At 49.1% G+C, this 16,351-nt stretch overlaps 2 protein-coding genes across 3 annotated transcripts in view; one reads left to right on the top strand and one right to left on the bottom strand.

The window, feature by feature from the left end:
- Positions 1-11,632, bottom strand: part of LOC121835268 (lysosomal protective protein-like) — a 29,614-nt gene extending 17,982 nt beyond the window's left edge. The window contains exons 1-5 of one of the 2 annotated variants that reach the window (XM_042289270.1): positions 11,286-11,632; positions 10,343-10,553; positions 5,972-6,134; positions 2,561-2,806; positions 426-517 (exon numbers count right to left, since the gene is read on the bottom strand). In XM_042289270.1, the coding sequence (XP_042145204.1) occupies positions 426-517; positions 2,561-2,806; positions 5,972-6,134; positions 10,343-10,530 (689 nt within the window). In that variant the 5' untranslated portion in view covers positions 10,531-10,553; positions 11,286-11,632. The remainder of the gene's footprint in view (positions 1-425; positions 518-2,560; positions 2,807-5,971; positions 6,135-10,342; positions 10,554-11,285) is intronic. The other variant, XM_042289271.1, reaches the window with a different exon arrangement.
- Positions 11,633-11,882: 250 nt separating this feature from the next.
- On the top strand, positions 11,883-14,502 carry LOC8036876 (nucleolar complex protein 2 homolog). The gene has a single exon (XM_002412052.5). It carries the CDS (start codon positions 11,969-11,971, stop codon positions 14,330-14,332), a length of 2,364 nt encoding a protein of 787 aa, XP_002412097.4. The 5' UTR covers positions 11,883-11,968; the 3' UTR covers positions 14,333-14,502.
- Positions 14,503-16,351: the final 1,849 nt, after the last annotated feature.

Here is a 16,351-nt window from a genome sequence, read left to right as displayed (position 1 = left end):
CAAATGAATCTCCAGCTTTTTTTTTTTTTTTCCGCCCCAAAAAAATTTTGTTTTTTGTGGACACCCTTCCTGTTCATTAGTTGTGGTCTAGACTTTGATTCACTATTATGGAAGATTTTCTGGGTAACGGAAGGGTTCATATTAATAAGACATGGCTGCATTAAAATAAAAGTAATTGTGCACACGAGCTGGGGAACGATCATGGTAGAGATCCCATCAAACCTTGTGTCTTTTTTCTTTTTTTAGTTTTAAGGGTGTTTTTTTATCACTGTATTTAGGGCCGCCAAGTATTCGCTTCGCTTCCTAAATTATTCGTTTCGATTCGAAATTTCTCGTACAAAGGAACAACTCGTTTCGCATATTCGTTTCAAACTAAAAAAAAAAAAAAAAAAAAAAAACTTTTTGCATTTTCTTAAAGACTATACCTTTGTCCAAAGAGGCCGTGGTAGTTGCCGAAGAAGATGAGAGAGTTTCCCAGGATCGGGAAGTCCACGGCACCGTTACCGATGGCGATGCCCTTGTAACCCGCGCAGAGGGACCAGAAACAAAAGATTCCGGGAGCGCACGTTTATAGTAAAGAGCCGGGTGCGTCATATTACCGCAATCTGCGGACAAGACTCGTCCAACCGGCCCCTCCAACGACACTTTCGAGGTCATCTAGAACGTCGTCGAACGTCGTCGAACATCCAACATCCATCCGGTCTGCAGACGCTCCCCCCTCCCCCCCCCCCCCCCCCCCCCCTTCCCCGAATCAAAATCCTGGCTGATGTATGGGCAGTGTGACTGCTGCGCTTCGACGCCATTTTGGCTCTTCAAAGAGACAGTATGAGGAGAGCAAGTCGTCTGCTTCTTTCCCAGTGGTCGCGGTGACGTCAGAACGACGCCGAGCTCTGATTGGTTATGAGATGCCTTGAGGTCTACCCACTATTTTGTTCAATCAGCCAATAAGATCTCAGCGTTGTCACATCATCGCAACCCCTGTGCAGAAAGCAGACGAACTTGTGATCCGCATAGCGCGGGTCCATATCACAAGAGCGAATGACATTTTAGCGAACGGCGACATTTGAGCGAATGGTCGTTTTAGCGAGTAACGGGGGCGCGCGTTAACCCATCCGTCGCGCTGCGCTTTACGCCGCTTCGCGGCGACAGTCTGCGGCAACTCATTACAAAAATATGAACTCACTTGGCCCACCCGAAAACGCCGCTTCGCGGCGTCCGGCTATTCGCTAAAGTGTCGTTCGATGAAACGTGGGCGTTCGCTAAAACGTCATTCGATCAAGTGGGTGCCTCCCGCATAGCGCTGCCGGGAAAGGAGTGTTCTGAGTGCAAAACTGTTTCAGACTAATGATTCTTCGGGAGTAAAAGGATTATACTTCGCCGTTTTCTTCCGGGGCCCCCGATTTGTTGCAAAATTCTCTAAACACTCCAACGAGCATCACTAAAATAGTAACCCAAATATTAGGTCAAAATATTTTTTTTCGCGAAGTTATTCAATACTCAATTTCGTTCCTTGACTTTTTTTTTTCGAATTGAAAGATTTTGCTTGCAACTATAAAAGGCGATGCCAGTGGCAGGCGGGTGCTCACATGTTGGCAGTAGAATTTGTTCCCAAATGGTCACGAAAAGTTTGACGGTGTGAAATGAATGCTTTGGAAGCTCGCCCGCCCAGAAGAACTCGCGCAACAACACGTAACAACACGTAACAGGGACTTTTTAGTGTTGTGTCGTTTACCCGCAGTCTCGGGGTTTTTTCAACCATGGGCATACTCTGTTTTCTACACTCCGCCTGCTCGACCTGTGAGCCTGCCTGCCTGGCAGTGAGGTCGCGGTACTGAAAAGCGCGGGTAGGTTTGAATGTTGGTTCGATCGACGTCGCATCTTCATTTCGACCGTCTTCACAATAACAATTTTGAATTTAGATATACTAAATAGCATTCCGGAAAGGACGGCCGGGCTAGATCGAAAAGGCGCGCTTTCTTACGGCCTTCAGATTAGGGAGTAGTTTCTCTCTCTCACCGCCGCTCGGTGGGGTCGCTGCGACATCACCCCTACTATAGAGCTCTTTAATTCGTTCCAGCAAGACACCCTAATCTCACCGTGTTGGCCTCTTAACCCCGGGGCTGAAGGGAGGTATTTCCAAACTAGTTAGAGCTACAGGTGTTGAGCCCGCCTGCCTGCAGAGCACTTCCTGCATAACACTGCAAAACATTTCTTTGTCTTTACAAAAAAAAAAAAATGTATATAAACAAGCGGTTACTTATCGTAAGCCAAAGGGTATTTCAATCAGCGCACCACAGTTGTTTCGTGAGTACATTGGCACACAGTTTCAATCACGCTGGTCGTTCAGCAAAGGCCGTAAGGAATGCCGTTTTCTAGCCTGGCCGTGGTTTGGGAAGCTTAGAATATCGTTTCGACATGGGAGCGATATTCGTTCCAATAGAAGTGCCCCTACAATGTCCCATATGCCACAGTCACACTCCTCACACATCATACAAAATACAGGATGTTCGCGGCTGAAAGCGCCCACGTGGTCCAGGAGGTGCATCAAGAGACCCGGTACCTTGAACTGAACGCCGTTGGGGTTCTTGAGGACCCTCGACGCCAACGTGGGCACGTAGACGCCCGCGTAGCTCTCTCCCGCGATGTAGAAGTCGTTCTTCTTGTACTCGGGGTACTTCTCGAAGAAGTCCTGGACTGCCAGGTAGTTGTCATCCGCGGTCTGGGTGTCGTCCGTCACGTAGACGCCCGTAGGGTCGTACGAGTAGCCGACGCCTGCCGGGGCTTCGAGGAACAACACGTTCGCCACCTGCAGCGTGTTTTTCAAATCACGTTGCTATTCGCGATGTTTTGACTACGCTATTAGTATAGTTCTGTGTTTTAGTTCTTTTTTTTTTTTCATAATTAAAGTTTTTTTGTTTTTTTTCTCTGGGGGGGTAATTTTTTTTTACGCGTCTTTTGGTATCTATATCCAGTGTCAGACAAAAAAAACGGTGTTTATTGGGACATTTTTTTGTTTTTTAAGAAACTAGAACACGGTTGTGGGATGCTCTAGCCCAGTCGCAAGGGCCGTGCCCGCAGAACCCCCCCCCCCCCCCTCCCCCCCCTGCCCCACCAAAAAAATGCAGTCATGCCGACACTTTCGTAGTGGCTTTGTTTCATGCCAACCAAAAAAATAAAAATAAAGCAGTGCATCAATTTTTTTTTTTTTTTTTTCATTAAAGCTCGCGTTTTTGGGGAAGTGGGGGGGGGGGGGGGGGGATTAACTTTAGTGGCAGTTGCGATTTGGAGTTTCTCGGTTTTCCCCTATCTTGACAAAACCTGCTCGGGGATTACTTCAAATCAAATCAAGGCTTTATTTTCCAGATACATTGGAAGGAGTACCAGACAAAAAGCTGTTGTCGGGGTTTACCGGTATATATAAGACCTAAAACACGAAGCCCATGGATTAGAAAGTGATATTGCCACCCTCAAGGCCGAGAAAGCAACGCTCGGTCACGGACTTCTATAACCTTGTTTCACCATAGGTCCGAGCGTGGCCGATGTTATGAGCCAAAGGGCTAAACTAACGGCGAAAAAGGTACACCGTCATGGCTCGCTCCCCGCAGCTCATAGAACCAGCGGTGTTCGCCGTCTGTCAGTGCATGCTCTTCCGCCGGCTCGTCCTATCAAGAGCAGAAAACGCCAGGACGATGCGCTTTTTGCTCTCTTTGATTGGACCTTCGGCTGATATTAACGGCCACGCTCGGACCAAAGCTGAAACCAAGTATAAATATTCGCGTTCATCCTCGCACCAGACGTAACTTCCCCAGGGCTGCTTTCTTGTTCTCAAAAGTGCCAGTTCATCCTCGCCCCGAGCGCGCGACGCTCGAACTTTCTTTGCCAAACTTTCGAGATAACGACGCACTGTAGGTAAGCAGCTGCCCGCGACCTTGTCAAGTCAGTCTCGCTCTCGCTCTCTGTTACATGCACCGCCGAATCGCCGCCCGCTTTTCTGTCTCTTCGACGCTCTTCCTTTAGTTATTTTGTTTGGCACAAGTTCACCAATTAAACCTTTATTTTCAGTTCACGGTCCGTCTTCTCGTCACCTTCACTCGTGACATTTCGCCACCTGAATCCCAAACAGTTCACTTATTAAGTTATTACTATTAGACAATACAGTAAAATTTCCCGTGCCTCGGATCAAACCGAAAGCGGTAATAGGGACTTTTAGCAAATTGTTTCCTTGCTGTACGCGGAACACGGTTACGGTTTGCTGAAAATACCTTTTGATTCTATCAACGTCAAAAGAACGTCGCTTTTAACCGCTTCATCGGAAGGCCCTCCTAGGTCTGGGTCGCTAAACTCGTCAAACACAAAGTTGGGGCCGAAGTTCGCCGAGCGTGCTGATTGGACTCTTGCAACGATGGCGTCACGCGGGACAAGATGTCAATCATCCAAACACTCTCGGTGCTCAAATTCCAGCAAGAATGTGAAACACAGTCGTAGCGAGATTCATCAAAGCGCGCTTGGGACCACGGTGTTGCGCCCGTGGGGCCCTTCAATGAAAAGCGTCACGAAGAAAGAGGGATCTGCGGTTTTGTGAGAAAAGAAACCTTCGCGACAATCTTTCGGTTCCTCCCCTAAAGCGTGTTTTACATGCAGCGATTTTGGCCCTAGAGCGGCGCGATTTCTGCCGTCGCGGCGCTCGTGCCGTTCAACCGCTGATGCTGGCCAGAGCGCCGCGACGGCAGAAATCGCGCCGCTAGGGCCAAAACCGCTGCATGTGAAACACGCTTTACCGTGTCATAACGCGAATCTTTGTGTTTGACGTGTTTGACGAGTTTAGCGACCCTGATATATTATGTCAAGGGCTTCCTGTGGAAGGAACATTCAGACTAGGGTCACACTGCTCATACAACATACAAAAGACAGCCTGCAAACACGAGTCACCCCAATATCCGTGGCTCGAATGCCTTGTGCCAATCTTTATCCTTCAACTCATTGCCACGTGGCATTCGAAGCACGGATATCGCGGTGACTCGCGTTCGATTCTGTATACAGACTGCGTTTCGTATGATGTATAAGCAGTGTGACCTCGGCTTTAGGACTCCCACTCCATAGGGAGTATCCACTGGCGGCCATTAGCGGCGAGATGTTTCGGTGGCGCCCTCCTATGGTTCCCCCTTGTGACGTCATTACCTTGCGAGCAACAAGTTCGATGGTGTTTGTAAATAGCATGGTGGAAGCCTGCAATCATTGCGCTCTCAAAGCAACACTGCCAAAACCGTCGAAATTAAAGTTCTTTCATTCCTCTTATTTCCGTCGATGGCATACCCTTTCCGACGTCATAGTCAGCTTTTGGGCCAATCGTGGAAGGCCGACCACAGCGATGCTTTCGGTCGCGCACGTCGCCAATAGCTGTGTGCGCGAATGCTGAGCGCGTGCTGATGGCGATCTTCCACAGTTCTTTTGCAACGTGCATTCCGCACCATCGAGAGTGCCGGTCTTAGCGGCCTATCGATGCGAGTTCGTTCTGAGCATGCGCTCTAAACAGCACCCACAAATATGGCGTCCAGTGAATACTCCCTAACTTCTCTTGACCAGGAAGCTTGACTGAAATCTGAGCGATTGTCGACGTGCTCGACCCAAAAGCGTCGCTGTGATCTGCCTTCACGATTATTTCCGCTCTCATCGACAGAAATAAGGGCGAAGTTAGTACTCTCATCTGCTACAGTGCTGATTTAGAAACGTGGTCAGATTATGCTTCCGCCATGCTTCTTACGCACCATACGAACTTGTCGCTCGCTACTAATATGATTGTGACGTCAGGAATAAGAACCACAAGTATATATCTTCCGCTTCCAGCGCGAGCTCTACCTTTGAGAACGCTTCGTCCCACATGCAGTCGAAAGCCCCGGCACAGTCCCCGGTGCGAGACAGCGAGCGCGTGCCGAGGTCTTGGCCTCTGACGGCTAGTTGAAGAAGTACTCGCCTTGACCCAGGTGTCGGGATTGAGGGTCATGTTCAGACCCAGGTCCCCGACGCGGAAAGGACCCAGCTCGCCGACTGTGGCCACCAGGGAACTGCATCCAGGTCCTCCGTTCATCCACAGAAGCACCGGGTCGGACGACGGAGACTGCTGGCTCTCGAAGAACCTGACGGGAGAGTCCAAAACTCGTGAACCAGGAATGCTCGCGACACACTCAGCCACAAGAATCGGAAATGTGCTTCCTAACAAAACTTACAAAAACAAACAAAACAAAAAAGCCCTATTATTTTAGTGGTAGTGTTCAGGAAGACAACCGGTAAGGCTGGATTGAATATTGGTCATACCATCACCTAAGCTCAAATCACCGCCTAACATATCAATACCCCCTCCCCCTCCCCCCCCCCCCCCCCCCCAAAAAAAAAAAAAAACAAAAAAAAAACAGTTTGGTTGGGACACGAGTGTCGAGAAATAAATTTTACAAAAAAAAAATTTAGAGCAATAGTGACGGCGAGAGATTTTTTTTAAATTCTGCGCGCGAAGTCTATGACGTTATGGGTCATTCCAAAATGACCCTCTCGGTCCAACTCGGTCGTGAAGGCGAAGCCGATCCACCTCTCCTCCGCGCGCCCGAAATGCCGAGAAAGAGAGTGGAAATCACGTTTTGCGCCGGCAATGTTGCGCTAACTTTTTTCCCCCCGTAAAATCACTTTTTTAACACGCGTGTCCCAACCAGACTGTTAACTCTTTTTTTTTTTTTTTCAGTTTTTTTAAACTGTTTTTCAAAACCTGAATTATTAATTCAAGTTGGATATTTAATGGCTTTGTCTTTGGGAAGTTTTCGTAGACCGCTCCCGATAAAGTATCTCAATAGGGAGTTTTCGTATACCGTTTTCGCCGTCCCGCAACCCTCTCCGCAACCCGCTACGATACCCAGGACTCTACATCCAAGGCCTTCGGCGCGCAGTCGCAGTAGCTGCTTCGTGTCGGTGGGCTTAGCGGAGGGGGAAACGCGGTCTAAGAAAACTTCCTAATGAGCAGCATTAGAAAGTTTTCGTAGACCACGTCTTCACCTCCGCTAAGCTCTCCGCAACGAAGACGCCGCTACTGCGACTGCGCGCCGAAGGCCTTGGATGTAGAGTCCTGGGTATCGTAGCGGGTTGCGGAGAGCGCTGCGGGACGGCGAATACGGTATACGAAAACTCCCTATTGCAACTCAAGAAGATAGGGTCGGGGAGGAGGAATCGGACGGAACGCTAAAGAGAGAAGGAGGTTTCTCCCTCTCTTTTCCAGCGTTCCGTCTGCTACCTCCACCCCGACACGTGTTAACCTTGCCCTGCCTTCTTCAGGCTAGGAGCAGAGTAGCGCAATCGAGAACGCCGTCCCTCGGCGACTAGCGGTGAACGCCCGAGGGTTCCAACTCCGGTCATAAATGCATGGGGAACGTGGGAAAATCGCCGTTCCTTGAATATTTTGGGGATGTACGGAACGACAATAGTTTTTGACATAATCCAGGAACAGTTTACAGTAATTTGCGCTAAGTTGTGTGCCGTGCATACCTCGGCAAACCTCACTAATGAGGGCCCTCACTCACCCTCACTCACCCTCATCTTCACAGGTGAGGTGAGGGTGAGTGAGTTTCTGAACCAGGAACATTCATGAGTGTGAGGGTGAGTGAGGGCCGTGAGGTCTGTGAGGACCGTGAGGGCCATGAGGGCGGTGAGTGCGTGTCGGGTGTGAGGGCCATGAGTGCGTGAGGGGCGTGAGGGCGGTGAGTGTGTGAGTGGCATGAGTGCGTGAGGGGCATGAGGGTTGTGAGGGCGGTGAGGGGTGTGAGGGCCATGAGTGCGTGAGGGGCGTGAGGGCGGTGAGTGCGTGAGGCCCCCTTCAATTTTGGTGTTGCTGGCGGGTTGTTCCCTAGCTTTCCCAAGATCGACACGAATTGCTGAGATCGGGTCCGGCTCGAAACAAGCCAGCAACTCGGAGAAATTTGAAGACGTTTTTTCCAATCAGGGAGGCTATATTTTCACGTGATACCTCGTGCCGGTGATGATGACAAGGAAAGACTTAGTTCTGGTTTGAAATTGGTCATTTTTGGAAATAAACTGTTTCAGAAAGATGCATTAGTATTCCCAACAAGATTTAAATGCATAAAAACACAAGCGTAATTGTGTGTCTAAATAGTGCATGAAAAAAAAAGATTTGATGACGAAGATGGCAAATTGCAGCAATCGGTTGCTGCGTGTGAACGCGGGCGGCCCGTGTTGTTGGTGTTGCGACGTAAAGTTTCTGGGCGAAATTTCCCCATCTGAAGCGGGCCTGAGTGGCGTGAGGGCCATGAGTGCGTGAGGGGCGTGAGGGGTATGAGTGCGTGAGGGCGGTGAGGGGCGTGAGGGCCATGAGTGCGTGAGGGGCGTGAGGGGTATGAGTGAGTGAGGGCGGTAAGGGGCGTGAGGGCCATGAGTGCGTGAGAGCCGTGAGGGCGGTGAGTGCATGAGGGCCATCAGTGCGTGAGGGGCGTGAGGTTAAGTGAGGGTGAGTGAAGGGCTGAAGGTGAGTGTGACTGTGAGGATGAGGGGCTGAAGGTGAGTGTAGCTGTGAGGGTGAGTGTGAGTGAGGGGCTTAGGTGAGTGTGGCTGTGAAGGTGAGGGTGAGTAAGGGCGACCTAAAATACCGACCTGCCATGTAGTAATGTAATTTGTTTAAAAAAAATGCTTGAGCGGCATCATGCAGCAGACGACGCAGCGACGTCACACCGTTCACGTGACCCGCTGCGGCCAATCCATAAAGTCCATCTCCACGGCGCAAAACAATCGTCCGCTTCAAACGCCATTGCCTTGGAAATTGCCTTCTCACAATTTTCACACGCATCCAATATTGTTAAAACTTTGATAAAGTGTTTTGTGCTTTACCAACTTCACGACAGACTAGTTTCGAAACGTGTGAATTTGGGGTTTATATTTTAATCAGCCGTGTTGAGTCGATCTCCATGTATTCTCCCATAGGGCGGGCCGTCTCCTGGGACTCTGAGTACCACGTGACTCGCGCCGAGCTGCTCTGTCGGCCATGTTGTCGGCGAAACACGCGGATCAAAGGATTGCGCTACTCTGCTCCGTAGGAGCTAAATAGTGCTCAACTTGAGGTAACCCAATCCAGATCTGAGAGTGCAGTGAAAGCTACGTGCTCGTTGGACCAGTCATGTACGTGGCGACTCCAGCGAAATCGATGCCGCGTGGCGGCAATGGCGAGAAGCTCAGGAGCGGAGGTCATTTCCACTACGTCGTCGGCTATCGCTGCTTGGCTTGGCTCTCGTAGGCAGCATACTTGGGTAGAAATTCAATTACCGTAATTGAATTAATATAATTCAATAACTTTTATTGGTAATTCGTAATTGTAATTAATTACTTTTTGCTAAAAGGAATTGTAATTGTAATTTAATTACTTTCTAGTGTCAGTAATTTCGAAATTTTGAGGCACAATTACAATTACTTTTTCAAATCTTTGCGGTGTCGACGGAACCTCTCTGAAAGCCCTAGCGCTCGCACAAGCGGCCTAGCTCTCGGTAAAACACTCCCACACAAACTCACACATACGCACAAGATAAATAGCGTCGCAATGTTTGTTGTTTTGTTCCTTACACTGCGGTCTGAGAGACAATCCTCTTTGGAGCCTACCTCAACGGCGCCGTGTAATGCCGTCAGCGGTGCGAGAAGAAAACAACAACGTAAACGTTAAAGAAAAAAAAAATTGAGCTTCAGCTTTCAGCCGAGGTTGGGAATATTAATTGTCTTGAAGTTAGTTTTCTTTCATTTTTGCCAGTTCTAGGGGCGAAGCTCCTAGGGTCTAGCCTTGTCCGTCCGGCGTCTGTGCTCACATCGATCTTGCAGGTGCTCGTGCTCGTGTAGGGCAAAAAAAAAAAAAAAAAAATGATGAAAAAAAATGTTTGCGCAGTGTTTGTGAAGTTTGTTTGCGAAGCGCAATGTTTGCGAAGAGCGTAGCCGAGTGACAAAGGCGGTCTATGAGCTTCCTATTTTTTATTTACGCGATAAGATACGTTCAAGTCCTTTTCATTGTTTTAAAATAATACTTCGAAGCGCGTTTTGCTTCACCTATATGTGTGCTTCGAACATTTGTCCGCTGACAGACAGCGTTTGTACGATCAATCTGTCAGAACCCTCATACAAGGTTTCAGGCAGTGTCCAGGGACTGTCTTTTGCGTAATGTGCAAAAGACAGTCCCTGTCTTTTGCACATTATGCATTAGTGAGATCGCGGTTTTACGACTGTTTCCAGAGAGTATGTATCGTTGCTCCTGGCGCATCTCATCAGCTAGCCGACGCTTGAATCTCGGAGCGAAAGTGTAAACATTTGCGAGCACCAGTAGTGTAGCTGTCGTCCTTCGCCGGCCGTGAGGTAACCGGAGTAGTGCTTGTAGGGGTAGGGCTCCGTCAGTCCGGGTACAGTGGTCACTTCTGCGCCAAGCGTCGCAGGGTAGTATGTCGCCACGCACGGGTTGGCTACCACTGCCAACAGGGCAGCTGCGACGTACCGCATCATCGTCCCCATCACCTGGAACGGCGGTAGTGATCCTCAAAACAGATAAAAATAAAACCGCATTAACCAAATACTCCTTGTGTAAAAAAAAAAAAAAATAATAACTTGTGTTTGCACGAAACAAGAACGATGGACCGTAGCGGACGCTACGGGTCATCGAAGCCAATCAAATGCCACGTTAGTTCCACGTGATCTACGGGAGAGATGTTCACAGCGCTGGATAGGCTGGGATGGCTCGTAGCATTAGCTGCGGTCCATCCTAAGGTGAAACGGAATAGAGTGGCGATAATTCTTCCTAATGCTCAAACTTGGAGGCTAGATGTTCCGCCGCCAGCAAGATCTTTCTGCCCTTGATAACGAACGCTTTGTCGCACGCAAAGCCTAAGCCCAGCGGAAGGCAAATAGCGCGTGTTGGAGGCGCAGCTTCCACTGCATTTTTGGCCTGTTTGTAACTTGCAGATCGATTGAGAACATGGGTTGTACACGCTTTAGAACTCACTAGTTGTTTTTTTTTAACTCTAATTTTTAAATTCTTGAATTTAGCGGTTTCGGTTGTGTCTAGTTTCGAGTTCGCGTGGCACTGCTTGCGTTATTCTAGTTCATCACGTCCTTCTACCGGCGTTTCTACCATCGGGGTTTCTATTCTCGGACTGAAGTGTAAGCGTCTCGAGCCTTTCCAGTTCCCTACGTTAATTTCTACGTTAAAAAAAAAAAAATACAATAAACAACTTAACCTATTGAAATATGAAACGATTGACAACACTTACTTTTTCTAAGACGTTCGTCCGACACACCTAGCAGAACTGCCAGAAGAGAGCAAGTTCTCAGTTGTAGAAAGTACCTTTCAGCATCTTACGACTTTTCCGAAGATCGTGTTACCCTTTCCGTGCAAAGATATAGTTTTCTTTGACGCAGCACCATATTTTCGCCAGGGCAAGTAGCTCACTTCCAGAGATAGGCTCGTCAAAGGTTTGCTGCAAGCAGTTTTGAGACGGGCACAGAGCTGTCTTGTGCACCGAAAAGAAAAGAACTTGCGTTCTTGATTCCGGTTGCTTCCAGTGAATGGTATAATACACACGTTCATTAATTTCATTACGATTATAAGTACATGCAAAATCTAGCCTACAAAAAGAACTTTATTTTGCACTATGACACAAATTATTTTAAAGAGCTTAAATACACGTTTATGCTGGCACAGTTGAAAGTTATATCCAGTTATTTGAGTCGAATACCAACGAACCAGGCCTCAAACTGCCGAAACGAATCACGAAATCATTGAAACCGGAACCAAGCTTTAAATATTTGGGGTTCAAAATACAACTCGAAATCAGTTCGCCAGCAAAATCGCCACGGTGATCAATGCGATCACCCCGCCATCTGGTGGAAAAAGCCAAAACTACAGCACGTAAACGTTGCTGCGTCGAACACGTGCACATAACGCGATCGAACCATGGGCCCTGTCAAAAAACGTGCGAAAACCGAAAAGAAACTTAGTGAAGTGAGCGTGGAAGAGTTTATGGCCGGTGGACTTTCGTCTGACTCTGAGGGAGCACCTCCTGAACCAAGCCCAGGTAAAAAAGCCAAGAAAGCAGCTTTTACGTCTCCCAAGCACGATGCGGCGCAGATCGACGTACCGAAGAAAAACAAGAAGATTAAGAAGAAAAGATCGAAAATACGCTCGGAGAAAGACTCGGACGAGGATTCGGAAGAAGAGGAGCCCGAGAAAACACGAGGTAAAATAAAGGCTCCGAAAGCGGTTCGCCGTACGAAAGCTCAGAAGCTCGAAGAGACCAGCGACATAGCAGAGCACGATTTCGATAACGAAGGTTCGGAAAATGACCATGATGAAGGCAGCAGCGACGACTCCGACGTGGACATGGAGAAGAACAAGGAGATTATCCGAAACCTCAAAGACACCGATCCGGACTTCTACCAGTACCTAGAGGAACATGACAAGGACCTCCTCGACTTCTACACAAATGACGCCGACCAAGAGGACGATGACGAAGCCGGCGACGGCCAGACGGAGGAGGAACCTGCCGAACCGACGAGGCACAAAAAGATCCTCAAGTTGGAACAGGTCCGCCAGTTCGAGCTCGCCCTACGGACCAAGCCCGACTTCCAGAAGATAGCAGACGTCATCTCCTGCTTCCGGGCCGCCGTACTTCAGGCCGAAGGGGAGTCGGCCACACCGCAGACCGGAAAACACCAGTGTCCGTTCAGAGTGGAAGGCCAGACCATCTTCAACGCAGTCGTCAAGCTCTGTCTAAACGATCTGCTGCCGGCGTTGCACAAGGTCCTAAATCTACCGGAACCGTCTGTGCCCAAGGACGGTGTAAAACCCTTCGACCCTACCAAGTGCCACTCCTGGCGAAAAGTGGCCCTCTCGGTCAAGGTCTATCTCATGCAGGTTGTCAAGCTTGCCACGGCCGTGACCGAGCCCCAGCTTGTGTCCGTCCTGTTGCGCCACGTCCTGTTCCTGGTCCCGTACTACGTTGCCTTCCCGCAGGTCGCCAAGACGCTGCTCAAACGCCTCGTTGCCCTCTGGTGCGAGGGGGAAGAGACTGTCCGCGTCGTGGCCTTCCTCTGCCTCGTCCGCACGGTGCGCAATCTTCCGCGGCCTTACCTGGACACGGTCCTCAAGCATATGTACATGTCATACGTGCGGAACTCCAAGTTCACGTCGCCGTCGACCTGGCCCCTCATCAACTTCATGAAGCGGACGCTCGTCGAGGCCTACGCGATCGACGAAGGGCTCGCCTACCAGCACGCCTTCCTCTACATCCGCCAGCTCGCCATCCACCTCCGCAATGCACTCACGGTCCGCAAGAAGGACACCTGCAAGGCAGTCTACAACTGGCAGTACGTCCACTGCTGCCTGCTCTGGTGCCACCTGTTGTCGACTTCCGCGGCGCACGGTGAGAACCTGCGAGCCCTCGTCTATCCACTGGTACAGACGGTGGTGGGCACCATACAGCTGGTCCCGGCAGCCAAGTTTGTACCGCTGCGGTTCCATTTAGTTCGAGGACTCGTGCAGGTCTCCGCCGGTACAAACATCTTCATTCCGATCCTGCCCCACTTGCTTCAAGTGTTCACCATCGTCAACTTCGACCTGAAGCATTCGTCCACTTCGATGCGTCCAGTTGACCTCAGCTGCGCCCTCCGCGTCTCGCCGACACAAATGAAGGAGAGCGGCTTCCGCGACGCGGTCATAGAAAATTTCTATGAGCTCATGGTTGAGTACCTCGCGCAGATGTCGAGCTCGGTCGCATTTCCGGAGCTCGTGCTGCTGGCGATGGTGCAGCTGCGGGAGTTTGCGAAGAAGTGCAAGGTTGCGAACTACAACAAGAAGGTCAGGCAGTTGCTCGAGAAGATGGAGGAAAACTACAAGTTCATCGAGGAGCGGCGTAAGAACTGTGGCGTCGCCTTGAGCGATAAAGTTGGCTTGGAGCGGCTCGAAGAGAAGTGGAGTGAGGAGGGCACGCCGTGCGCACGGTTCTACGAGCAGTGGAGCAAGCTGAGGAGTAAGAAGCAAGACACAGCAGCGAATAGGAGGGTGCTCAAGAAGCTCCCCAAGCCGGAGTCTGGATCCGACACCGGATCCGACTCTGGCGAGGAACAAGAAGTCGAAGAAAAGGTAGAGAAGAAGCCCAAGAAGGCGGCAAAGAAGCAAAAGAAAGTAAAGAAGGCCAAGACCGAGGAAGAGGAGGTTGCCGTGGGAGACGAAGATGTCGTTCAGGACATGGAGTTGTCGTCTACGTCGGAAGAGGAAGAGGAGAGCAGTCAAAACGACGACGACGACTTGTCGGACTAGATTTTGGATCCGGTTGCAGGAAGGAATGCGGGGGATCTGGAAACGTTGATTAGGCGTATGAGCTGTTGTGAAGCTACATGGTTTAGGAGCTAATGAATCAAGGAAAGAGTGTACAAAATGCTAAAGGTGCGTTAAATATTTGGTCAATAAAAATATGCCCGAGGTTTGTAGCGAGGGATGTGTTGTATGGCCGGCACCTAACCATTTTTGTTGCCCAGCCAGAAACGGAAGTCGAAATGACTCCTGCTAGCCGAACGCCGAAGCTGCACTCGTCGTCGCACTGATTGGACAAGAGCGCCAGCTGACCCTTTTCCTCGAGTGTGTCAGTGTTACTCCCGGCAGGGGTGAAAACGTCGTGTTCAGAGACGCAGTGGCACTCTGCTCTGTAAAATGAGTGCGCTCCAGGCTTCCCCCCAAGAGCGAGCGACAGAAAGAGAAAAAAGCAGACGGTACGTTAGACGTGGTCATTTTGCTGCAACGGATTGGGATAGTTCGAGTGTGGTTCTTTTGCTGCAAGCAGAGCCCACACTTTGACGGGCTCTAATAAGAAAGTCACGTTTACATTGTCACCGCAGAGGATGGCACCCAACTGTTTCAGCCTTCTAGTTTACAATTGTGTACACAAGATTTTCACACTAATGGATCACAATTTGTGCTGCCACTGCTTTCGCCACACTAATGCAACAAAACTTTATTATTTTTCTTTTTTTAGGGCAGGCATTATTTTGCAGTTGTATTTTATGCAAATTTGTTAAACGGCTTCACAGCCTACAAGCAACTTTGTGATGGTTACATGGTCAATATAAAAGGACATGGCAGAAAATGCACAGTTCTTTAGTGTTGGGTCATAGCTAGGGTTCACAGTTTTTTGATAAATCTGCAAAGCTCTCGCCATTAAAATTCGTCAATATGAATTTAAAAATATTTTCAAAATCGCAATTACAAAAAAAAACACTTTTTTACAAATCAGTTTTATCGACCCATGGTCAGCGAGAAACCACTCCAGTATCCTTTCAAATCTCTGACCATTGACGAAAGCGGGTTCACTGCGCATCTCGCCAAGCTTGGTTCAGGACGGCAGGGTTATTGCACTTCTGGGCCATGAAAAAAAGTCGCCGTTCCGGTTTGGAAAATACTAGGTATTCGTGCTTCTTGCAGGAAGGAGGGGTTGTGTCTTTATAACTGAAAGCTTTAAACCTATAGATTTTCTAGGAAAGAGATGCAGGCTGAAGCTTCCATACCATACCTTCCATATGTGGAATGATATGGGAGGAAAACAAGCTTAACAGCAATTGCATCAGCAGTTGGGCGATTCTAAAATACCTACGACATTCATGAAGCAAATTATTTGCGAGTTCTGTCATCGGACTGTTAGTATCACAAGGGGTGCCAATGCCAAGTAGGCTGCCACTTCTGCGATTCCGGAGCAAAGTGTCAGCCTACTGATGCCCAGGTGGCGGGTTAAAATCTCAGCCGAGGTGCTTACATTCTGACGGAGGCCTGTTGCGGAGAAGGCGCCGTGTAACCTAGATTTGGGTTGCGCATTGAAAGATCCCCAGGTGGTGAAAATTAATCCCTCGTTCTCGGCTAGGGCGTGCCAGGTGTCCTCGTGATGATTTTAACTCAAAACTGGGGCAAAAATGTTTGTTATGGTTGAATGGAAGTAATGGGGACAGGCAGCGTGTCTATTACCCTGTCCCTGTTAGTTCCTCTTCCAGTGTAAAAAACATTTCCTCCTTCGGCCTTAGTCTCAGGTTAAAACCATCATGATAAACTTACACCAGCACACCTGCGCACTGACCGTAATTTCGTAGATGTCCTTCGTTGGTTTGGCACGTAAAAACACCAATTTTGCGAAGTCCAGCTGAAAAAAATGTAATTTGACACGAGCAAGTTCTTATGAATGCAGGATATATTTGTCTCGATATTATTTATCTTGATTTGGGATTCTCAAAAATTGGGAACACACAAGATTAAACCTGGATCATTGAAGAATTGGAAATCTAAACAAAAGTAAGC

This window comes from Ixodes scapularis, unplaced genomic scaffold, assembly GCF_016920785.2.
Source record: "Ixodes scapularis isolate PalLabHiFi unplaced genomic scaffold, ASM1692078v2 PGA_scaffold12__126_contigs__length_90152505, whole genome shotgun sequence".
Lineage (NCBI taxonomy): Eukaryota > Metazoa > Arthropoda > Arachnida > Ixodida > Ixodidae > Ixodes > Ixodes scapularis.
Note: the sequence above shows the minus strand (reverse complement) of the source record. Positions and strands in the feature narration are given on the sequence as shown.